Genomic DNA, 25,513 nt, shown 5'->3' on the forward strand with positions numbered 1-25,513 from the left:
CAAACATATTTTGCGATACCTAAAGGGTACCATTGATATGGGTTCGTTTTTATACTAACAAAGGTTGTGCAGACCTTATTGGTTATGCAAATGCATGTTATTTATCATACCCACATAAAGCTCAATCTCAAATAGGTTATCTATTTACATACGGAGGAACTGCTATATCATGACAATCTACAAAGCAATCTATTTTTGCTACTTCTTCAAATCATGCTGAAATAATAGCAATTCATGAAGCAAGTAGAGAGTGTGTGTGGTTGAGATAGATGATACAGTTCATCAAAGAAAGATGCAGCCTGAAAAATGATGTCAAAGTACCCACAGTTATATTTGAAGACAATGACGCGTGCATAGCTCAATTGAAAGGTGGCTTTATAAAAAGAGACCGAACGAAACATATTTCTCCAAAATTATTCTTCACATATGATATCCAGAAGAATGGTGATATTGATGTACAATAAGTTCATTCGAGTGATAATCTTGCAGATTTATTCACAAAGACATTACCAACATCAACTTTTGAGAAACTAAGACATAAGATTGGAATGAGTCGTCTCCAAAATATCAAATGAAGTTTTTCATCAGTAGGAGTAAAATAAAAATTATACTCTTTTTCTCTTAACCAAGGTTTTATCCCACTGAGTTTTCCTGGTAAGGTTTTTAATGATGCAGCAATCAATGCATATTAACATATGTGTGTATACTCTTTTTCTTTCATTAGGATTTTTCTAGTAAGGTTTTTTTTAATGAGACACAACATCTATGGGTGTTCAGGATAACTATATACATTGTTTCTTGTAAAGTTTTTAATGAGACACATTACACATGAATATCCAAGGGGAAGTATTAAAATATTAAGTGAGTGGATGTCCATAAAATTAGGGACCCACCGCTAATTTATGTTGTGAAATCTATCCCTATAAAAAGGGCAAAATACTTTAATGAAAGACACACTTGATAAGCATATTACATTACTCCTTTGCCTCTTTTGTCTACTGTCGAAAGTTTTAATATTTTGTTTTATAACACCAACTTATTTAAGCTATATGCATTCACATGAGTGTATGGATGTTTTATGCAAATTAGTCAAATCAATATTTCTCATAACAAATATAATAAGATAGCTTAAAATATATATAAGGTAATAATATGTTATATTTGTCTATTTTAATTGCACTAATAGTATAATTTTCTTTTTGGTTAAATAAAATGAATTTATCACCAAAATTTAAAAATTACAAAGCAGAAGAAAAAATTGAGGTTACATTCCAACACAAAAACTATCAGTAACTAACATCTCTAAACAACTAGGATTATGCTAGCTAATTCATACGTTAAAAATATGCATGATAACACAATAAGTTTTTCAAAAAAATAATATAAAAACTCGAAATAAATAAGAGCAGCTAATCTATTTATTTATTCTCACATCTACATACAACTCACAAGCACACACATACAATGAGCAAATTAAATAAAAGAAAAACAAAATGATCGAGAATATAGTCAGAGGCCGTAGAAATTATAATACCTTGAAAATTATTTTTTTACTAATATAAGGAATATAGAATTACACCTAACGTAAAATAAATTTGCCTCGTTTCCATTTCTGTTCTCTCCATTTTCCTCAGATTTTTGCTTTGATGGAGGACACATGTCAATATGTCATAATTTAAAATTAATCGAATAAAATTTAATTAACTAAAACAAAGTCCTAACCATAACTAAAATGATTAATTGCTTCCATATGAAAGAAATTAATGCTATGGATAGGAAAAAAGTGACGAAAATGGGTGAAAAAATGAAAAGTTGGAGGAATAATTCTAGCAAAAATTGTCTAAATACAAAACTTATTTTACCATATTCTATAAAATTTCTATCATTTGAAAAAATTACAAATATTCCTACTCTCTCCAATTCTTGAATGCATCGCTTTACATGATGTAACGGTCGGATACATCACTTTACGTGATATATCAGGACGTTTTGGAATGTATCTGGATTCTACCAAAGTTAAGAAATTTTTGTAATTTGAAAAAGAATAAAGGTAGAATGTAATTAACTCTTAACACTATGAAATTTGTGTAATCCTTCCATAATTCACCATCGTATGTTTATAATATTCTTCTGAATTAATTCTCCACCTAAATAATTTATGCTCCCTTTCACTTGGAAGATAAATTATTTAACAAATTAAATAATATTTGAAAAACACACTTCAATAGACTTATATTTAAAGGGGTAATTTCAAATATATACAATAAAGTAATTGTTTATGATGAATATAGTCATATTTTATTTACATAAAAAATAACCAAAAGTCATCGAAAGTATACACTAACTATACAATATAACTTGCCAAAAGTCATAAAAAGTATACACTGACTATACAATATAATTTACTTATACATGAGTTATACAATGACTATATATTATGATACACTAAAAACAATTGAATATATCTTCACTCTCTCTCTCTCTCTCTCTCTCTCTCTATATATATATATATATATATATATATATATATATATATATATATATATATATATATATATATACATATATATATATATATAATGTCGGGTTAGTTTAAACCAAGCCAAACCGCTAGGTGAGTTTTTTTTCCCGGTTTGACTCAATTTGCTGTTTGATTCGGTTTTCGATGTGGTTTTATACACCCCTAACACTGACTATACAATATAGCTTATCTATACATGAGCAATATACTGACTATACATTATGATACACTCAAAAATTTGAATATAGCTTAGCTATAAATGAAGTATACATGACTATTCCATCTCGATCAACTCAAGATTATCTTTAAAAAGCCCTAAAATTTAGATATGAAATTCTCTCAATGTTTTGAGTCTTTCAATGTATAATTCGCTCGAAATGATCATGTTTTTGGTATGTTGAATTAAAAAAACGACGAAGATGAATGACGAAGTAGGAGGAGGAGGAGGAGGAGGGAAGAAGAAGGAAAAAATCCATCAATAGCGAAACTGGAAGGAAGAAGAAGAATGTATTTGACAAATTTGGGTAATTTTTAAAATTGGACTACTTTTTTGGTAAAGCAAAGGCTGAATGGCCACTTTGCATAATTTTTCTCTATAATGGAGTAGTTTCAAATATATATAATAAAATAATATATTTACAATAACTATAGTTATGTTTTATTTACATAAAAAATAGCCAAAACTCATAGAAATACGCTGACTATAATATATAGCTTGTCAAAAGTAATAGAGAATATACACTAACTATACATTATGATATACTCAAAAAGCTGAATATAACTTAACTATAAATGAAGTATACATTGACTATACATAAGGTATACACTTTATATTCAATCTTGATCAACTCAAAATCACCTTTAAACAACCTCAAAATTTATATATGAAATCCTTTCGATATTTTGAGTCAGTTGATATATAATTCACTTGAAATGATTTATATTTTCGGTACATCAAATTTCAAAAAGGAAGAAGAGAAGACTAAGAAGACGAATATGAATGACGAAGAAGCAGGAGGAGGAGGAGGAGGAAAGAAGGAAGAAGGAAAAAAAGTCATTAATGGAGAAACTGAGAAGATGAAGAGGATCATATTTGACCAATTTGGGTAATTTTGAAAATTAGGCTATTTTTTTAGTAAAGCAGAGGGTCGAATGACTACTTTGCATAATTTGTCCTAGTATTTTCAAATATATATAATTAAGTAATTAGTTTACAATAAATATAACTATATTTTATTATATAAAGAATAGTCAAAAGTCATAGAAAATTTACACTTGCTATACAATGTTGTTGCCAAAAGTCATAGAAAATATACATTGACTATATAATATAGGTTACCTATACATGAGCTATATACTATCTATACATTATGATACACTCAAAAAGTTGAATATAACTTAACTATACATGAAGTATTCACTGACTATACATAGAGTATACACTGATTATTTAATCTCGATCAACTCAACATCACCTCTAAACAATCCCAAAATTTAGATATAAAATCCTCTTGACACTTCGAGTCTTTTGACATATAGTTAGCTAAAAACGATTTATGTTTTCGATATGTCAAATTAAAAAAAAGAAAGAAGAAAAGACGGACAAGATGAAGATGAATGATGAAGTAGAATAGAAAAGAGGAGTAGGAGAAATGAAGAAGGAAAAGTAGCAAGTCTCTGCACGCCGGGAGCTCACCACAATCTAAGTTTGTGATAGTTGAGGGAGATCCAATGCTCACTGAGCGTGGCTCGTACTAGGAGTTGCTTCAAAAAAAGATGCAAAAGTGCGACATGAGTATAAAAAATGGGGTACTTAGTAGGCATCATAAGCCGACTGAGCTCAAAAGAATCATATATATATATATATATATATATATATATATATATAATAGTAAGATAGTACTACAACTACAAGCTAATAGTTTAGTAAATCACAGATATACGCCAAAAAATACATAAACTCACAAAAGACCAAGAAGAGGACACCCAAGTACACAAAAAAACATAATCACATAATAGTACAAGGTGATGCAATGCAGTGGCCAAATGCTTAAAAGTAAAAACTCAGAGAGCTTCCGAGCCCTCCGAAATAAAACCTTGGACTCATCAACAGTAAATCAATAACTCAAATATGTATCTTCGGGTCATATGGAATGATTGTTGTGGAAACAATTGCACACGCAAGTGTACGTAGTCTCTCAAGTAGTAAAACGGCTCTTTCAAGCCAGATATTGAGCCCACAGGGACCTTGATAAGGCAAACAGTTTCTTTTAAATAACTACACTATTGTAATTTTGCAACAGTTTTAAGATTGTTTGTTAATGACTTTTGGAAATATAAAAACTTTCTATAAGTGAGAAAAATGCAATAGTTATGTATACTAATCAGGTTTCAAGAGATTTCAGGGATATAGCATAACGTGAAATCAAGTTTACTATTATTCAATCTTAGTTTCCGATGGGCTATTTAATTACTGATCAAAAAGGGTTAATAATCCAATTATGGTTTCCCAACCTATAATTGCCTATCTTCATTGTCAACCTAACTACATCATTGAGTAGTGATAGGTATGAAACAATAAAAATGCATTTAACTATCATCCTTTATCATAACCAAATGTGGTAAATAGGTATGTGTCACAAGCATCCTATCTACTAATCATCCTAACACACATTAGCGTAAACACATTCCTTCCATTCTTTGTTCTATCTACTTGTCCTCTTCCGAATTCAACATAGACAACATATATATCTTAATGTTGGACAAACATCAAAATAATAACCACGAAAATGGAAGAGTAATTAAAATCAGTAACCCATCTTCAACCAAGCTTAAATGCTATTAAACCATGTTTCGTAGCTATGGCCCCAGAATTTGGGTGTTTAGCTACTCATATTCGAATAACAAAACCAAGTAATTGAATTCATATAAATCTAGAAACACAAAAAGGAGAAGAAAAAAAAACCTAAAATGTTTTGTTCTTTTTCTATTGCTTCCTCTTTCTTTTCTCCTGTTTTCCGCCATCAAAAACGTCTTCCCCCTTTTGACCTAGTACAAAAAACTATTTAAAGTGCTTCCCCCCTTTTAATTATTGATGGGCAGAATAATATATAATTGGAAAGTTAATGGCGCTGCAGTGGGGCATCGTGCCACTATCGCGCCCAAAGTATGCCTGTAGTTTTTCACTTGGCGCTGCAGTGGGGCTGGGTGCCACTATAGCGCCCCAAACATGCCTCAATATTTTGCAGCCTGGCGCGTCGCTCCACTATAATCTTTGCAGGGATTGGCGATGTAGTAAGGCATCGCGCTACTATAGCGCTGTAACACCCCTCAATATTTTTCCCTAAGATTCGGACCTCCCTTGTACACGTGTAGGGTTAAAGTTATTTATTTTGAAATATGTGCATGAGTTGAGATGAGTGTTTGAGAAATTGAGCAGTGTTGGAGGTTTTGTGGGGTCACAAAGGACCCCTAGGACCAAGCTAAGTCCAAAAGGTTCGTCGTGACTAAGTTTTAGGATGAGTTCGTATATGGGGTCGACTTCTAACGACCCTATCTTTTGAAACATAACAATATAGGTAGCCCATGACCCATCGAATTAAAGGTCGTCGAGTCTTCTTTCTAACACCACCAAGAATGTAATTTTTGGAGTTCGGAGTCAAAAGATATGACGATCCTAAGATGAACTAGCACAGCTGGTATTTTCAAGCCTAGGTTGCATTTGCTGGAAAAACTGGGCTTGGCGCCGTAGTGGCGCGATGCGCCGCTATCGCGCCAGAAACACACCTCAGTAGTTTGGCCCCTGGCACGGTGCGCCACTACGAGGTGTGCAGGGTTTTCAAGCCAATTTTAAGAACCCAAAAAATATTGGCCTTGACGCTGTAAGGGCGGGACGCAGCGCTATCGCGCCAAGAATGTGCCTTAGTAGTTTAGTCCTTGGCGCGACGCGCCACTAAAAGTTGTACAGGGTTTTTCAGGCCAAATTTCCAGAACCCAGAAAAAAATGGCCTTGGCGCTGTAAGGGCGCGATGAGCCACTATCGTGCCAGAAACATGCCTCAGTAGTTTGGTCTCTGGAGAGGCGCGCCACTACGAGGTGTGTAGGTTTTAGGCATAATCGGCCTGGCGCTGCAATAGCGCGACACGCCACTATCGCGCCAGGAGCATTTTTGCTTATTTTTCAGAACCTTTGAGAAGGGACAATTTGGGAATTTTCCCAAATTATATTTGTATCACCATAGACCATTTTGGGATCATATTTTTCAGCCACTCTCTCTCTCTCTAAAATGCCCTAGGAGTTCTTCTCTCTCTCTCTCTCTTCTTCTTCTTTTTCTCCATTTCCAACAAGAAGAGTTCCAAAAGCTTCAAGATTCGAGTTCTCCATTGAAGACCCAACACAAAGGTTTTCTTCAAGTCTTCACTAAGGTATGTAAGGCTATCCAAAACATGGGTTGAGTCCACCCATGTACTCTACTCTTGCTTTGAGGTTAGATGTCCATGAAAATGGAGTTTCTTGGTATGGTTTATGTTTGAATGAGTTTTGTCCCTTATTTATTCGATGCTATATGTATTGATGTTGTTGAGCTAAGAAGTTCCTAAGACCTTCATGTTAGTATGAGTTGATGGAGATGACTTGTTATTATGTTTTGTTGATCTCTTTAGCCATGTGATTATGTTGCTTAAGTCAATTTACTTAAATGTGTTATTCTACTTGTGTTGTTGAGCTAAAGTCATAGAGTTGTGATGAGTCTTCAGGAGATATCATAAATGCTTACCTAAATAAGGCTTGATCGAGTAAATTAGATGATAGAATTGACGAGTGGACGAGGTCCTAAATGGAACTTGCCATTATGACTTAATTGAGTTGAAATGAGAATAGAGTCGATGAGTTGGCAATGTCCCACATGAAACTAGCTGTGAGGGCTTGTCATTGGCACCTTCCAGACTTTGATAGAGGCTTCATAGACTAGAGTGTGAGGAGGTTGGACTGTTATTTTGAGGAGTCCTATTATACTTATTTTGTTGAGTTAAACATGTTTGGCCTTCGGCCCCCATATTGTAAATAGCATGTTATAATTGAGCCTTCCTTTGAGTGTATATGACTGAATGATGGAATGATTGAGTTAAGTGGTTTGCTTGAAGGTCAGAAATGACTTTCAAGTGCCAGTCACGTTTAGGGCACCCTCCCGTGGCGTGAAAAATATGGTATCAGAGCCCAGAGTTCAAGTGTCCTAGGAAGTCTATGAAGTCATGTCTAGTAGAGTCTTGCTTATGGGTGTGTTGTGCACCACACTTATAATCAGGAGGCTATAAGACATTAGGAATTGTTTCCCTTCTTTCATACTCTGGAATTCGTGCGATAGAGTTAAACTCTATAAAACTTCTTTCTAATTCATGCGTTTATACGTTACAGATAATGCCTCCTAAACGCACGGCTAGCCAGAGAAATATTGATAACGCCGAGATACCCCAATCAGAGGTACGCCCAGCAAGGGCTAGAGGCTGACCTGCGAGATACGCAGAGGCACCCCAAGTGCTAGCTACTCCACCTGCACCCACATCAGAGGCAGAATTTCGAGGGGCAATTACAATGCTCACTCAATTAATGGCTGCCCGAAATAGTAGCCAGAGTTCGCCAACTCCCAGCTCTAGTTTCCAAGAGCCGTCTACTGCAGCCAGAATTTGAGACTTTTTGAGAAGGAATCCGCCGGCATTCACGGGTTCTAAGGTTGATGAAGACCACCAAAACTTTATTGATGAGATATGGAAAATTCTAAAAGCTATGCATGCTACAGAAATTGAGGGGGTTGAGTTGGTGTCCTATCAACTCAAAGATGTGTCTAACATTTGGTATAACCAATGGGAACAGGGTAGGGGTGATGATGCTGAACCTGCTAGGTGGGATGAATTTGAGGGAGCCTTTCTTGACCACTTCTTTCCCCGAGAATTGAGGGAAGTAAAGGTGGAGGAGTTTGTAAATCTGAAGCAGGAAGGCATGAAAGTTAAGGAGTATGTCCTGAAGTTTATCCAGTTGTCCAGGTATGCTCCAGAAATGATCCCAGATATGAGGTCAAAGATGAGGAAGTTCGTCTCCGGATTAGGGAGGCATGTGAAGAAGGAGTGCAAAGCAGTATTGTTAATCTCGGATATGGATATTTCCAGATTAATGGTGTATACTTAACAGGTAGAGGAGGAGAAAAGAAAAGACAGAGAAGAGTACCTGAGCAAGAAGGTAAAATCAGCGGGCCATGAGAGTGAACTGAGGCAAAGCAAGGGCAACATGTCCTTCTTCCAGAGGAGGCCTTCCAACTATGCCTTATCTACCGCCAGTGCACTTATGTCGCAGAACAGGTATGATCGGTAGGGTCAGAGTCGCCAGAATTTTAAGCCCCAGGGTTCTCAATCCCAAGCCAGTATAAGCTAAGGTTCGAGAAGGAAGCCACTATGCGGAAAGTGTGGTAGGCTCCACTTGGGAGAATGCAGAGCGAGAAGGGTTGGTTGTTATAAATGCGGCCAAATGGACCATTTTCAGAGGAAGTGTCCAACCGGGGGAAGTAGAGTCCAGCATTCTACCACTGTACCACCGGCTAGAGGTAATCAGAGAGACACTACTTCAGGCACCAGCGGAGGTACAAACTGTTTATATGCCATGGGTAGCCGCCAAGATCAAGAGAACTCTCCAAATGTCGTGATGGGTATGATTCGAGTCTCTTCTCTTGATTGCTATGTTTTGATGGATCCGGGTGCCACACTATCTTTTGTGACTTCTTATGTGGCTAGTAAATAAAATAAAATTCCTGAATATCTTCTTGAGCCTTTCAGTGTAGCTACTCTTGTCGGTGATTCTGTCTTAGCTGAGAGAGTCTATAGAGATGGCACTGTGTCAATTCATCACAGGGATACCTTAGCCGACTTAATTGAGTTGGATATGGTCGACTTTGATGCGATCCTTGGCATGGACTGGCTTTATGTCTGTTATGCCTCCATTGATTGTAGGACTCGGATTGTTAAGTTCAAATTCCCGAACGAAGCTATCATAGAGTGGAGGGGTAGTGCTGTTATGACTAAGGGTAAGTTTATTTCTTACCTTAGGGCCAGGAAGCTAATCTCAAAAGGGTGTATCTATCACCTTGTCCAAGTGAAAGATGGCAATGTTGAGTCTTCATCTCTCGAGTTGGTCCCGATTGTTAATGAGTTTCCCGACGTCTTTCCCGAGGATCTACCTGGAGTCCCTCCTAATAGGGAGATCGACTTCGGGATTAATGTTCTTTCTGATACCCAGCCTATCTCAATCCCTCCATATAGAATGGCACCGGCTGAGTTGAAGGAGTTGAAAGAACAGTTGAAAGACTTGTTAGATAAGAGATTCATTAGGCCGAGTGTCTCACCATGGGGTGCTCCGGTCCTATTCGTGCGAAAGAAGGATGGGTCTCTTAGAATGTGTATTGATTACAGGCAACTAAACAAGGTCACCGTAAAGAACAAATACCCTCTCCCCAGAATAGATGATTTATTTGATCAACTTCAGGGTGCCACGTGTTTCTCAAAGATAGACTTGAGATCCGGCTACCACCAGTTGAAGGTGAGAGAATATGATATTCCGAAGACTGTTTTTCGGACTCGTTATGGCCGCTTTGAATTTTTGGTCATGTCCTTTGGATTGACAAATGCCCCCATAGCTTTTATGGATCTCATAAACCGAGTGCTTAAACCATATCTTGATATGTTTGTGATTGTATTCATAGATGATATTCTGGTCTACTCCAAGAATGAAAAGGAGCACGCCTATCATCTTAGAGTAGTTTTACAAACTTTGAGGAACCAGGTATTGTATGCAAAGTTCTCCAAATGTGAATTTTGGCTTGCATCAGTGGTCTTCCTAGGCCACATTATATCTGGAGATGGTATTCAGGTTGACGCTCAGAAGATTGAAGTAGTGAAGAATTGGCCCAGACCCACATCCCCGACAGAGATAAGAAGATTTTTGGGTTTGGCCGTCCATTATCAAAGGTTTGTAGAGGGATTCTCATCCATATCATCACCATTGACGAAGCTGACCCAAAAGAAGGCTAAGTTCCGATGGTCCGATGCTTGTGAGGAGAGTTTCAGGAAATTGAAGACCAAGCTAACCACTGCTCCTATCCTGACCTTGCCCGATGGAACAGAGGGATTTGTGGTCTACTGTGATGCATCCAGAAGTGGTTTGGGTTGTGTGTTGATGCAAAGGGGGAAGGTGATAGCCTATGCTTCAAGACAGCTTAAGGTCCATAAGAGGAACTACCCAACTCATGACCTCGAGCTGGTAGCTGTGGTGTTTGCACTTAAAATTTGGCGCCACTACTTGTATGGAGTGCATGTTGATGTGTTCACCGACTATAAGAGCTTACAATACGTCTTTAGCCAGAAAGAACTCAACCTGAGGCAAAGGAGATGGCTCGAGCTACTCAAAGACTATGATATGAGCATCATCTACCATCCAGGTAAAGCTAATATTGTTGTTGATGCTCTTAGCAGGCTGTTTATGGGTAGTACTACCCATGTAGAGGAGGGGAGGAGGGAATTGGTAAAGGAGGTACATAGATTAGCCCGATTGGGAGTTCGTCTGGAAGAGAACAATGAAGGCGGAGTTACCATTCAGGATGGGTCTACATCCTCACTTGTGGCAGAGGTAAAGGAGAAGCAAGACCAAGACCCCGTCCTTCTCAAATTGAAGGGAGTTATTCACAAACAAGAGGTAATGGTTTTTACCAAAGGGGGAGATGGTGTGTTGAGGTACCAAAATAGATTGTGTGTGCCTGATGTCGATAATGTTCGAGAGAGGATTATGGCTGAAGCGCATAGTTCCAGATACTCTATTCATCTGGGCTCTACGAAAATGTACCATGACTTGAGGGAAATCTATTGGTGGAGTGGGATTAAGAGAGATATTGCGGAATTCGTTTCCAAGTGCCCGAATTGTCAACAGGTGAAGGTGGAGCATCAAAGGCCATGTGGTTTAGCTCAAAACATAGAAATTCTAGAATGGAAGTGGGAGATGATCAACATGGACTTTATTACGAGTTTGCCAAAGTCCCGAAAGTAACATGATTCAATTTGGGTCATTGTGGATAGAATGACGAAATCAGCTCACTTCTTGGCAGTTAAGACTACTGACACCGCAGAAGATTATGCAAAGTTGTACATTCAAGTGATCTTCAGACTGCATGGGGTTCCTTTATCTATCATCTCAGACAGAGGAGCCCAATTCACTTCCCAATTTTGGAAATCCTTTTATAAGGGATTAGGTTCGAAGGTGAACTTGAGTACGGCCTTTCATCCCCAGATAGATGGCCAAGCAGAGTGCACCATCCAGACATTGGAAGATATGTTGAGGGCATGTGTGCTTGACTTCAAGGGAAATTGGGATGATCACTTACCTCTCATAGATTTTGCATATAACAATAGCTATCATGCAAGCATTCAAATGGCCCGTTATGAAGCCTTGTATGGGAAGAGGTGTAGATCGCCCATTGGGTGGTTTGAAGTTGGTGAAGCCGAGTTGATTGGGCCCGATTTTGTTTATCAAGCCATGGAGAAGGTGCGAGTTATTCAAGAGAGGCTAAAGACAGCCCAAAGCCGCCAAAAATCTTACACCGATATAAGGAGGAGAGACTTAGAATTTGAGGTGGGTGATTGCGTGTATTTGAAAGTGTCACCCATGAAGGGTGTCATGAGGTTTGGAAGGAAAGGGAAGCTCAATCCTCGATATATTGGTCCTTACCAGATTTTAAGGCAGATTGGAAGTATTTCCTATGAGTTGGAGTTACCCTCAGAGCTAGCCTCTATTCATCCGGTGTTCCACATTTCGATTTTGAAAAATTGCTTGGGCGATCCCTCGTTGGTAGTCCCCATTGATAGCGTTGGAAGTAAGGATAGCTTGTCTTATGAAGAGGTTCCGGTCCAAATTCTTGATCGCCAAATCCGCAAATTGAGGAACAAAGAGATTGCCTTAGTTAAAGTCTCATGGAGAAATCAATTTGTTGAGGAAGCCATATGGAAGGCGGAGGAAGACATGAAATCTAAATATCCATATCTATTCGTGCCTACCGAGGAGAATGTTGAAGGTAATGTCCATTTCCTTGACTTGAGTTCATTTGTGCATTTTGAGTTTTGATTGATAATTGTTTGAGAATTTGATTGGCTGAATGACTGAGTTTGGTTGCAATTTGTACACCGATGCCTATTTTTGGTTACTCGTCATTCGAGGATGAATGATCCCAAGGGAGAGATAATGTAACACCCCTTAATATTTTTCCCTAAGATTCGGACCTCCTTTGTACACGTGTAGGGTTAAAGTTATTTATTTTGAAATATATGTATGAGTTAAGACGAGTCTTTGAGAAATTGAGCAGTGTAGGATGTGTTGTGGGGTCACAAAGGACCCCTAGGACCAAGCTAAGTCCAAAAGGTTCGTCGTGACTAAGTTTTAAGATGAGTTTGTATATGGATTCGACTTCTAACGACCCTATCTTTTGAAAGATGATAATCTAGGTGGGCCATGACCTATCGAGTTAAAGGTCATCGAGTTTTCTTTCCAACGCCACCAAGAATATAATTTTTACAGTTCGAAGTCAAAAGATATGACGACCCTAAGATGAACTAGCACAATTGGGATTTTCAGGCCTGGGTTGCATTTGCTGGAAAAATTGGGCTTGGCGCCATAGTGGCGCGATGCGTCGTTATCGCGCCAGGAACACGCCCCAGTAGTTTGGCCCCTGGCGCGGCGCGCCACTACGAGGTGTGCAGGGTTTTCAAGCCAATTTCCAGAACCCAAAAAATATTAGCCTTGGCACTGTAAGGGCGCGACGCAGCGCTATCGCGCCAAGAATGTGCCTTAGTAGTTTGGTCCTTGGCGCGACGCACCACTAAAAGTTGTGCAGGGTTTTTCAGGCAAATTTCCAGAACCTAGAAAAAAATGGCCTTGGCGCTGTAAGGGCGCGATGCGCCATTATCGCGCCAGAAACATGCCTCAGTAGTTTGGTCTCTGGAGTGGCGCGCCTCTACGAGGTGTATAGGTTTTAGGCGTAATCGGCCTGGCGCTGCAATGGCGCGACACGCCACTATCACACCAGGAGCATTTTTGCTTATTTTTCAGAACTTTTGAGAAGGGACAATTTGACAATTGTCCCAAATTATATATGTATCACCCTAGACCATTTTGGGATCATATTTTGCAGTCACTCTCTCTCTTTAAAAATCCCTAGGAGTTCCTCTCTCTCTCTTCTTCTTCTTCTTCTCCATTTCCAACAAGAAGAGTTCCAAGAGCTTCAAGATTCGAGTTCTCTATTGAAGACCCAACACCAAGGTTTTCTTCAAGTCTTTACTAAGGTATGTAAGGCTATCCAAAATATAGGTTGAGTCCACCTATGTGCCCTACTCTTGCTTTGAGGTTAGATGTCCATGAAAATGGAGTTTCTTGGTATGGTTTATGTTTGAATGAGTTTTGTCCCCTATTTATTTGATGCTATATGTATTGATATTGTTGAGCTAAGAAGTTTCTAAGACCTTCATATTAGTATGAGTTGATGGAGATGACTTGTTATTATGTTTTGTTGATCTCTTTAGCCATGTGATTATGTTGCTTAAGTCAATTTCCTTAAATGTGTTATTCTACTTGAATTGTTGAGCTAAAGTCATAGAGTTGTGATGAGTCTTGAGGAGATGTCATAAATGCTTACCCAAATGAGGCTTAATTGAGTTAATTGGAGGATGAAATTGACGAGTGGACGAGGTCCTAAATGGAACTTGCCATTATGACTTAATTGCGTTGAAATGAGAATAGAGTTGATGAGTTGGAAATGTCCCACATGAAACTAGCCATGAGGGCTTGTTTGAGATGATCGGAGGAAGTCTTATGAGCATGGAGTCATGAGAGGAGTATCGAGCACCGAAGCGGGTAAGAGTATAGTCTATGCTCGAACCCCAGAAACTACGCCGCCAAAATAGGTAGGGATGGAACCGTTAAAGTCGGATGCTTCCCATGAGATCAAACTGTTAAAGTCGGATGTTTCCCATTTTATTGTCCTGAAATAATCAGACTTGATTAATCGATGGTATCCATGATTAGGGAGGCATTCATGCCCTGGCAAGGTATGGACGGACGTGGCAATGACGTCTGATTATTGTACTGTCACTGGCTCATAAGTGATGGTTGTTGGATAAGAGAAACTCCCATTTAGGTCTTGATAGTACTCTGAGTCAGTTGAGTTGAGTGGTATGAGATTTGGTCCGGTCTAAAACACTTCTTGTTAGACTTAGGGCACTTGAGTGAGTTGTTATGTATATATATATGAGTTGAGATTCTGAGTTGATATCGATGCTTTCTTGATGTTTGTTTCCTCCGACCATTTTACATACTCGTACATTCCATGTACTGACGCCATTTGGCCTGCATCGTTTTATGATGCAGCGATAGGTACTAGAGATCATCAACCAACGCTTCATTGAAGATCCACATACACTCCCAGCTAGTTGGTGAGTCCTCCTAGTTTCTGGAGGATGTTGAGCTTCCTTGTATAGTTTTGTTGTTGTTGTTTCCTTTATCTTGATTGTTGGTAGCCATGGGCTTGTCATTGTCACCTTTCAGACTTTGATAGAGGCTTCATAGACTAGAGTTTGGGGAGATTGGACTGTTATTTTGAGGAGTCCTATTATACTTATTTTGTTGAGTTAAACATGTTTGGCCTTCGCCCCCATATTGTAAATAGCATGTTATAATTGAGCCTTCCTTTGAGCGTATATAATTGAATTATGGAATGATTGAGTTAGGTGGTTCGCTTGAACGTCAGAAATGGCTTTCAAGTGTCGGTCACGTCTAGGGCACCCTTCCGGGGCGTGACAAGCACCCAGAACATTTCTGCGTTATTTGCACTTGGCGCTGCAATGGGGCTAGACGCCACTATAACGCCCAAAACATGCCTCAGTAGTTTGCATCTTGGCGCATCGCGCCTCTATAATTTGTGCAGGTTTTGGTGCTGCAGTGGTGCATCACATAAAAGTTATATGGGTCATGACTACTACAGACTCCCCAACCTGAGTAGAAACATGAATAGGGGAATCAAGATTATCACATTTCAAGTCAGCAATCAAAGCAAACATAAACAATATGTAAGAGTTGGTAGAACCCAGATAAAAAAATAGTATTCATCCAGTCACAAATGAGAATAATACATTCTATCACTGCGTTAGATGCCTCAACTTCAGATCTTCCCGAGAAGGTGTAACACTGAGCTCTATAATCTTTACTGTAATGACCTCCAAGGTCATTTTTGTGCTTTTGTATATTTTTACCATTTTACCCTTTTTCGTAGCTTCTTTATAACTTTTATGTGATGTTTATAGGGGTGGCACGCTCCCCAAGGTGTTCGATTGAGTTTGAGATGGTTTGACTATTTTTTGATGCTTAAGGCTTGAAAGAGTTGACTTTATTCTAGAAGGAAGGTTGGTTTGGGTTTTGGCCATTTTTTCGGGTGTTATATAAGAATATCAACTGTTCCATCAGCTCCAGAAGGACCATTTTATTTTAGAAAAAAGGTTGGTTTGGGTTTTGGAGTCTTCATTTTGAGTTTGTGTGATTTGTCGTTTTAACTTTAAAGTTTTGGTCAAGTTTGACTCCGGTCAACATTTTGAGTAGTGCTCGGATGAAAATTCTTTCAGCCCGATTAGCTTTGGAACATCAATTTTTTTCTAGTACGACCTTTGGTTTGGTACCCGATGTGCTCAAAATGAGTTATAGATCGTTCGTGCATTTTGAATGCTTTCTTCAGAAAGTGTTGAATTTGGTCAATATTTCAACAAAATGACCTCCGTTGGAAAATCCATCGATTCTATTGAGTGCGGAATGCTATTTTTGGTTGGATAGCATAATCCATTTGCATTTGCAGAATTTTGAACGAATTCCAGACCCCTATCGGAGAGAAATCTCATTCCTCAAAGTTCAGCATCAGCTGAACTGCTAGTGCAGGAACTTTTGTTCATCGCATTCGCGACTAAGTGATCCAAAATCGTGAAGGCCTGAGACCCTGATCATCACAATCGCGATGGGTTAACTGGATTAGAAGTCGCGATCATGAGGCCCAGCATGCGATCGCGAAGGGCAATTTCACTAGCTTCAGTGAAATTTAGTCCCTGTTTTCAGTAGTTAAGTCCCATTTTGGGACTTAGCAAATTTTTGATTTAGAGAGCTTCTCTTGGTCTTTTTCGACGATTCTTGTTCCAATGACTTGAAGATTCTTGTGGGGATGTTTTGAGGCCCTCTCTCGTCCTAAAAACCTCATAAGTTTCACATCATTTCGCTGTTTCATGTATTTTTGGCTATTCTAGGACTTGAAATTGGTGGGGTTGTTTGAGTTCTTTCGGTGCTTAGAATGTGCCCATTTTTGGGGCACAAGTTTTTTGAGTTATTTGGGACCTTGTGATGGAGTTGGATTTTTTATTTTGTGCACGGGTCCCAATATTGAATTTTGACCCAATTGTGGTTCCATTTTAAATTATAGTTATATGGGTATGGTTGTATTTTTTTGATGTGTTCTTCGATAATTTGATAGAGTGGCATCTTTTGGAGGTGGTTCGAAAGGGAAAAACTCAAGTTTAGCGTTCTGCGTGCGGTTTCACCTTTGAGATAGGTTATGACTTCTTCTTGTTAGACTTAGCTTGGTTGGAATTGATATATCTTGGGTGGTAACATATGATTAGGTTGGTGATTTAGGTGTTGATATCCTATTGAGTATTTTGGAGCCAATGATCATCGTTAGTATCTTGTTTGGGTTTTAGCCATTGAAACCTTAGTCTAGGAGCTAGCTTGACTTGTTTATATCATTTAGAATCCTTAGAACTTGCTCCTAGGTGATTTGGAATTTGGATGCCACTTGTTATAATTTTGGTTTATGCTTATGCCTTATTTGCTTATGATATCAAAATGTTGAGCTCGAGGCTGTGCTTTCGGTACACCAGAATTTCAGGTTAGTGATATGGTGTCCTTGACGGGATTTTATCCAGCTTGAATGATATATGATTTTGACATGTTACTTGTCATATTTACCTTGCCAATGTTAAAAACGTTTTTAAAAGAAGGAATAAACGATGAGATTAAGACTTTGGTTGATTGATAAATATGAAGAATTTAAGGAAATACGGTGATATTTTATTTATGGAATTTCATGGTTGATGAGCTCGAGGTATGAATTCTAGGCGGCCCATTGATACATATTCCAGGTTAATATTTCAATGTTGATGAGCTTGAGGTATGATTCCGGGCGACCTTTTTTATTGTTGAGTTTGAGGGTTATTCTGGGCGCTTCATAATACTTTTGGAGGATATTGAGCCGTAACTATGAGTTCACATTTGTGCATTCTTCCAGTATTTTATGAGTTGAGGTTATTGATGTGATGTCATGATTCATTGGATTTACTTGACTATTATATGATATTCCTGTAGCTTTTTCCCCGAGATCATAGATTTTATGCTTTTTTCTGTTATTATTAGTATCATCGTGCTTCTTATTATATATTTATTCTTTTTGAGATCAGTTGACCTATTATGCCTAATGAGTACACCATGTTTTGGTACTCATACTGCACTTTTACATCTTTTTGATGTAGCTCCCAATTCGAGCCACTCCTAGCGCGCGCCTGATCATCCGTAGTTGTACGAAATCCAAATTTTTGTGAGTTCCAGGTATTCAGAGACTTGCTACATTCTCTCTTTTGCACTGGCTTATATTTTGTATTTTGGACAATCAGTTTTGCATTGTATATTCATATAATGTCAACTTTTATACTTAGTAGTTCCTATATAGGTGATACCAAGTCGGGTTGGTCTAGTGTCAGAGCCTGTTTGGATTCACTTATTTTTAGTAATTTATAAGTTGAAATTTGCTTATAAGTTAAAAACAAAAAGTAGATGCAACCCAACTTTTTTTTTGACTTATAAGTTATTTTCAACTTATAAGTTACTTAAAATAAGTCAATCCAAACAGGCTCTGATCTTTATTGAGGCTTATTTTAAGCACAAAATGACTTTAAGTTGGCCAGTCAAACACTCAAAAAACCTGAAAATGACTTATAAGTAACTTATAACCCAATTCAAACGGGCTCTCAGTCCTTTATTTTTAGTCACTATCGGGCCTTTTATATATGTTGTATCATATTTATATATCTATACCCTGGCCCGACTTTTCTTTTGTTGTATTTTTCTTGCTTCTGACTTCTTATGTTATTAATTATGTATTTAAATTGAAGTTTGACTTCCCCTTGATTTGGGTTTGGCTTGCCTACTCGTGGGTTATAGTAGGCTCCATCATCGCCCGAATTCGGGTTGTGACATTTATGGGCAACTCCTCCACCTGTCTACTCCACTCCTCTCCCTGCATTACCACCCCGACCACTCTCTAGGCGTCATCTACCATTGCCACTTCCACTTGATGGAACCACAAACTTTACCTATTTTTGCACCTAGTTACCTGTATATCTGTGAGGGCATTCCTTCTTTAAGTGTCCATGCTCACCATAATTGAAACATCCTCGATCAAGTGAGGGCCTTCTGCCTGATGAATAAAATGTTCCTTGACCGTCAAGATCTAGAGATTACCGTGAGACCCTTAAAGAACAAAGCTAAGTGAATCGGACGAGATGAAAATAATTGCTGACCAGAATACCTAGAATAGCAACCCCTGTAGTTGCCCACATTCTTAGTCTTCTTAATCAAAGCCTTGGCCTGCCCAACCTTTTGAACTCCCTAAACTTTTTCATATAGTCGATCACCTTATTTGAAGTCATGTGCATGGATAGAACCTGCAACTCAGTGTTCCGTCCCTTAAAATATAACCAGATCCTATTCTCTTCAGTCCCTAACAACTAAGTAGCATAGCAAGATAGAGCATGAAACTTGTCCTTAAAGGCTGCAAGTGACATATTATCGTGCTTAAGGGTCAGAAATTCATCTTTCTTAGGATCTATCAAAGTATGAGGCACATACTTCTCTAGAAATAGGGCATTAAACTGAGCCCAAGTTATAAGAGGCAATACTGACAACCGACACTCCACATGAGCTATCCACCACTACTTAGCATCCCCTTGCAATTGAAAATTCATAAACTATATCCCATGTTGTTGTACAATGTCCAGCTTATGCAAACACTCATAGCAGGCAAGGATGAACTCAAACGCATCCTTATTCTCTGAACCTTAGAATATTGGAGGCTTCAATTTTAGGAACTTGGTCAATATCTCATGTTCCGTCCCAAATATAATAGGACCTAGTAACAGACGAAAGAACATATAAGTGCCCAAAGCTTCATCCATCTAGGGGACTGTAGTATCAATGAGATGAGTACATGGAGCCTAAGTAGCCGGCACTACAGGAGCAGCTCCTGTGCCTGCCAACCCACTCAAAAATGCTAGCACCTACTAAACCACCTTAAAATTCATAAGGGGAAGTCCTGCACCCCCGACCTATGTTGCTACTTTTGGTTCTGCACCATCCTCAACTTCCATCTCAACCTCTTTCTCAATATTTTATTGGGGTAGGGGAGAGATTATTTGCCTTGGCTCAAATATCGCTTGAGCTCCACCCCTGAGGGGTATTATTCTCCCTTTTCCCCTTTTTCTTCCCCTGCCTCTGACTCTGCCCTATCCTCGTGCTGTCAGTTCTGCAGTTGGAGCTACAACCTTTTCACCATTGCATCTAGCATCGACCATCTATGAATAAAAGAGTGAAGGAAGTCAGATACTAATTTAGATCTTCATGAGGTTAGATACTAATTTAGACCGTCAGATACCAATTGGAATCAAGCTATAGCACGAAGGAAGGAAGAGAAGACATTTTCCTAAAATTTTATAACCACTTTAGAAAAGTACAAACGTCTCCATACTATTCTACAAGACTCTACTAGACTCATTTTGGTACGAGGAGATTAACAAACCTAGACCTATGATACCAGCTTTGTCACGATCCAGACCATCGTAAGTGATACCCATACTAACCTAATAATTAACCTATTAAACCATTTTAAGAAAGCAATCTTATTAATTTAAAATAATATCCATGAAACATAAATAAAAATCTGCGGAAAGAAACCCCTAGAATTTGAAAGTCGAGGCACCAAAACTCTAATAGTCAAGAATACGGAATGAAACCCCCAAAAAAGAAAAACAAAGTCTAAAATGTCTTAGTCCGTACAGATTGACTAAGAGACATAGAGGAATACATGGCAGCCCAGAAGAAGTTGCTCACCCTTGGATTTAGAATATGGAAGTCTCACAATTGAGATCATGAAGCAACTGCTTAAATATGCCCAATACTCAACCAAGAAAGAGCAAGTGCAGTATCAGTACACAAAATTAACAGTGAACTAGTATGAATTCTAAAGATATAAATGTAAGTAAGTAACCGAATACAGTAATACAAACCAATACATACATCAACAAATCGTCCATATAACAAGACTCTAAGTCACGACTTAGCATTCAGATAAAGCATGTCCCACATGATCACAAACAACCCAGTTCGCTTAAGGAATCAAAACATATAAACACTATCAAATATGTAACAGGCGTGGTACCCGAGCCAAAAAATGAGTAATTTATACCAAGCATCGTTCCTGAACTAACAGGAGATATCCCATACTAGTTGTAGTACCCCAGGCAACCAATAATATGTACCAAGCATGGTTCATAAGCCAACTAAGAGATATCATGTACCAGGCGTGGTACCCGTGACAATCGATAATCTATACCAGGCATGGTACTCGAGCCAATCAACAGTCTCAAATAATATACAAAATTACAATCACAATAAAACAACTACACTTGTAAGCCACAAGTAAAATAAACAAGTTTATTGTATGAGATTGACAACATGATATCATTTCACATTCATTCCTATATTTTCCCGGCATGCATTGTACAAGTAATACTATAAAACAATTAACATGCACACATCACATAACTTGAAAAACAAACAACCATCACCTACCTAGAATTAAATTTTGGAAGCTCTATTGAGCATGAACCCTCTCCTTGTTACGAATCCTGATTTGTTCTTGGTCTAGAAATAATACACAATATAAAGAATCAATGAAATGTCCTAAATATTTCTGTATTACTACTTATTCCTAACCCTCATGAAAAATTCATGATCTTTCCATTCATTGCAGGGCTTTTCCACCATTAATTCACCTAAACTACCAATTCCATAGTTAAAATAGTGAATTACGATAAATAAAATAAGAATAATCATTCTTAAGCACATCACAAGGTTTTATAGCCTAAAGTCCTCATTAACCCAATTTTTCCACCTTAGGATGGACCCATACCCTCTCCTAGGCCGAACAAGAATGAATACCACACAGAAGAGTCAAGACCAGGCTACCTAATGGAATCACAATTACTACATCTAAGGCCTAGAAATCAAAGTAACGGATTATGAGAGAGATTTGCTTACCTTTACGAATGATTACGATCAAGAACATGTTAAATTCTCCCTAGGTTTCCCTTGCTTTTTTTCGAAATTCAACTGTCGAGTAATAAATTGATTTGGTGTATTTTCTACATTAAATGCGACTTACCCCGCTATAGCGGCCCGATCCCGCCATAGTGGCATCGCCATAGCGCGATTAAGAGCTTTAATGAGAATTAATTCCCTTGCAGTAGCGATCTGTCACCTGCTTTAATGGTTTGTCCGGGAAAGAAATTTAGAAATATCTCAAAAATTACCCTTTATATAACACACCTTTGAACTTTGACGTTTCGAACCAACCCTTTCACGTTAGGTTCGATATCGGGAGTTCCACTCATCCAATTCACTTTTAAAAAGTCCTACAGACTCCTTAACATCTTAGCTAATGTAAACACCAACTCAAACTTAGACATTAACCGCAATCCTTTTTTAGATTGTCCTCGACTTCACCTTACTTAGAAATTATCTAAAGCTAGCCAGTCTGAATTTTTCAACTCACTACTGCAAAGTTTTCTAGCCCAATTCCTTTTACCATTGGCTCCCCCATAATGACAGAAAGGATCATTACATTTGACCGTACACCACACATACTATTGTTACAAGTATCAAAACACATACATGTACTATTCGATAAAAGAATAAATCTCAATCGAAAACAATATTTGAAAAAGTAATAAGTATATTAATGCATGATAACATAATTTAAAGGTAATGTAATTAATCAAAACACTCAAAGTTAGGGTTGTGTTTTTTTTTTTGGAAACTCCAAAAAAACTTGCAGCCGCTACAACTATTGCCACAGCCTCTACCCTTTGGGTGAGCACATTGTGTGCACTCGGTAAACCCTTCATTGTGCAATCTCTCGCAAACCACACAGGAGATGTAAAATACACTAGGTAAACCTCATGCGATGAGCTAGATTGAGAAAGCATTAGGGGGGTTCGAATTCGCGACCTCCACTTTGGAAGTCTCCCCTCAAATCAACTCAACCACACCCGAAGGTGCTATTAGGGTTGTGTATTGATCAGTTCTATTTGACACGATCAAGGTCATCAATTTGACTTATTGGTTATTGATTTGTAGACATGTTAAATCTTAATAAAACCATTAAGCTGTCGGCTTATTGATTTATTGGTTATTGATCATTATCGGTTCAATCATTAAGATTCACACAAAAAATCATTGAAAATCATTTAGAACCATGGTGACAAACCAAATGAACCGTGCACATGAGTTGACATAGATTGCATCTTGCTCAAAAGAAAACACTAACACCTTGTTGAATACCCGAGAGTTTGAAACAGTCAGAAATAAAAGTATGAAACTAAACCCTAGTTCAAGGATTTTATATATTGAATGATATAAATGTAATTTAATAATTTACTATCGGGTTATCAGTTAATCCGTTAAGAAAAAATCTCAAATCGTTAAAAACTGATAAACAATATAAAAAAATCAAAATCTTTATCGAAATTGCTAAATCAATAATCCATTACCGCTAAACTAATAACCTTTTTTCTGTTCGATTTACTAATTTCGATTCCATTTTGAATAGTCCTACTTAAAATTCATGCATGTAGCTATGATAAATTTCTTTTTAGACCAATTATATTATTTCTTTTAGTCAAAATGATCAAATTGTCCTCAATATCCAAACAGAATTGTTGACCCACTGTTTATTCCTTCTTATAAAATAGTACTCCTACATCCCAATTTATATGAGTTAGTTTAATTTGATACGTAGTTTAAGAAAGAAATATTTTTAAAACTTATGGTTTAATTAAAGAAATTATAAATGTTTGTGTAGATATAAATCATTTCATTAAGCATAAAATAGATAATTTAAAATTAAATTGTTACTAAATATAAAAATATATTATTTTTTTAGATTGATTAAAAGAAAAATAAGTCATATAAATTAGGATAGAGAAAATAGTAAAGTAAAATGTAGAAGCATCGCTTGATTAAGTAATAAAGTTATCTCGTTTAATATTCTTGTTCCCACTATAATTTTCACACGGTCAGTATAACTATGGAATAAGAAAAGTATAGAGTACTCAAATTAAAAGAATTTTTGATTGGGATCCATTTAATGTGCTCTCCCACTCCAGAAAAAAAATTATATCAAACCAAGCCAAAAATAAATAAATTACTTCCCAAACGAGCTGTCCTTATATGAGCTTGGTGACATACAGAAAATATCCAAAACTATTAATTATTTTCCATATCTTATAAACTTCATTTATATATATTATAATCTTCTAACATTGAATAAATTGGATCTAAATTCATCTTCTTCAATGGAGCAAAAGAATTCACACCCAAAGTGGGAAGCTAAAGTGTCAACAAGGTTACAAAAGGCAAGCGCAAATCAAATATTTTCTCTTTTCAAAGATTTTTTTGGCCTAAACAAATGGTTTCCTAGCTTGTCAACATGTTATGGCATCCATGGTGAAAATGGCAAGGTCGGTTGCATACGATACTGTACCGGATTCTCCCTCCCTCCGGAGAGTGGTGGTGTCGCCACCGGAGAAGCCCCAGTGAGCGGTTGGTCCAAGGAGAGGCTGGTGGCTATTGATCCAATTGAGAGGATATTAAGTTATGAGATGGTGGATTGTAACATTGGGTTCAAGTCATACTTTTCGACGGTCAGGATTGTCCCAAATGAAGTTGATGGTCAAGATGGATGTGTGATCGAGTGGTTTATCACTGTTGATCCAGTTAAAGGGGTGAGATTGGAGGATTTGGTCAATAAGTATGATGTTGGCCTGCAGAGAATGGCTAAGAACATGGAAAATGCCCTAACAAGTTCATAAGTTTTTATATTTGTGATTTCTTGTTTTATTTTTTCCTATGTCATCTATAGATAATAAGTGAATTCTACTAAATAAATGCACCAATTAATAGACATCGTGTAGAAGTACAATTAAATTGTGTGGATACAATAATTCCATTAAGATTATTGGCAAAACTAAATTTCTGAAATTTTAATAGACATATTTCGCTGTTTTCTCTATCCAAAACGGGGTAACTTGCAATTTCACCCCGAATGTCGACTCTCTTTTATGATTTATACCTTGGGTGAAAATTATTTATATCCTCAACTTTATTTTAAAATCAAATTTTCCTTTCAATCCTCTCTTCCTCAGTGCTTACCAACTGTGCAGCGTAACGAGACAGAGCATAGAACTAAGCCTCATACACGGCTACAGTCATGCTACCTTTCTCAAGGTCCATGAACTCATCTTTCTTTCGATCCCTCAAGATCCAAGGCACATGTTTCTACAAAAAATAAGGCATTGAACAGGGTCCAAGTGAGTGGAGGTAAGAACGATGATTGACATTCCACAAAGGCTCTCCACCACTCGTTTTGCTTCGCCCTGAAGCTGAAAAGTCACAAACTCAACCCCATGTTGGTGCACAATACCCAACTTGTGAAGTCTCTCATAGCAATCCAAGAAGACTTCGTAGGCATCTTCATTCTCAGAACCATGAAAC

At 37.7% G+C, this 25,513-nt stretch overlaps 1 protein-coding gene across 1 annotated transcript; it reads left to right on the forward strand.

Moving 5' to 3' along the window:
• The first annotated feature begins 24,106 nt into the window (after positions 1–24,106).
• On the forward strand, positions 24,107–25,013 carry LOC129888350 (lachrymatory-factor synthase). Its single transcript, XM_055963342.1, has one exon. It carries the CDS (start codon positions 24,316–24,318, stop codon positions 24,829–24,831), a length of 516 nt encoding a protein of 171 aa, XP_055819317.1. The 5' UTR covers positions 24,107–24,315; the 3' UTR covers positions 24,832–25,013.
• Positions 25,014–25,513: the final 500 nt, after the last annotated feature.

This window comes from Solanum dulcamara, chromosome 5 (genome assembly GCF_947179165.1).
Source record: "Solanum dulcamara chromosome 5, daSolDulc1.2, whole genome shotgun sequence".
NCBI lineage: Eukaryota > Viridiplantae > Streptophyta > Magnoliopsida > Solanales > Solanaceae > Solanum > Solanum dulcamara.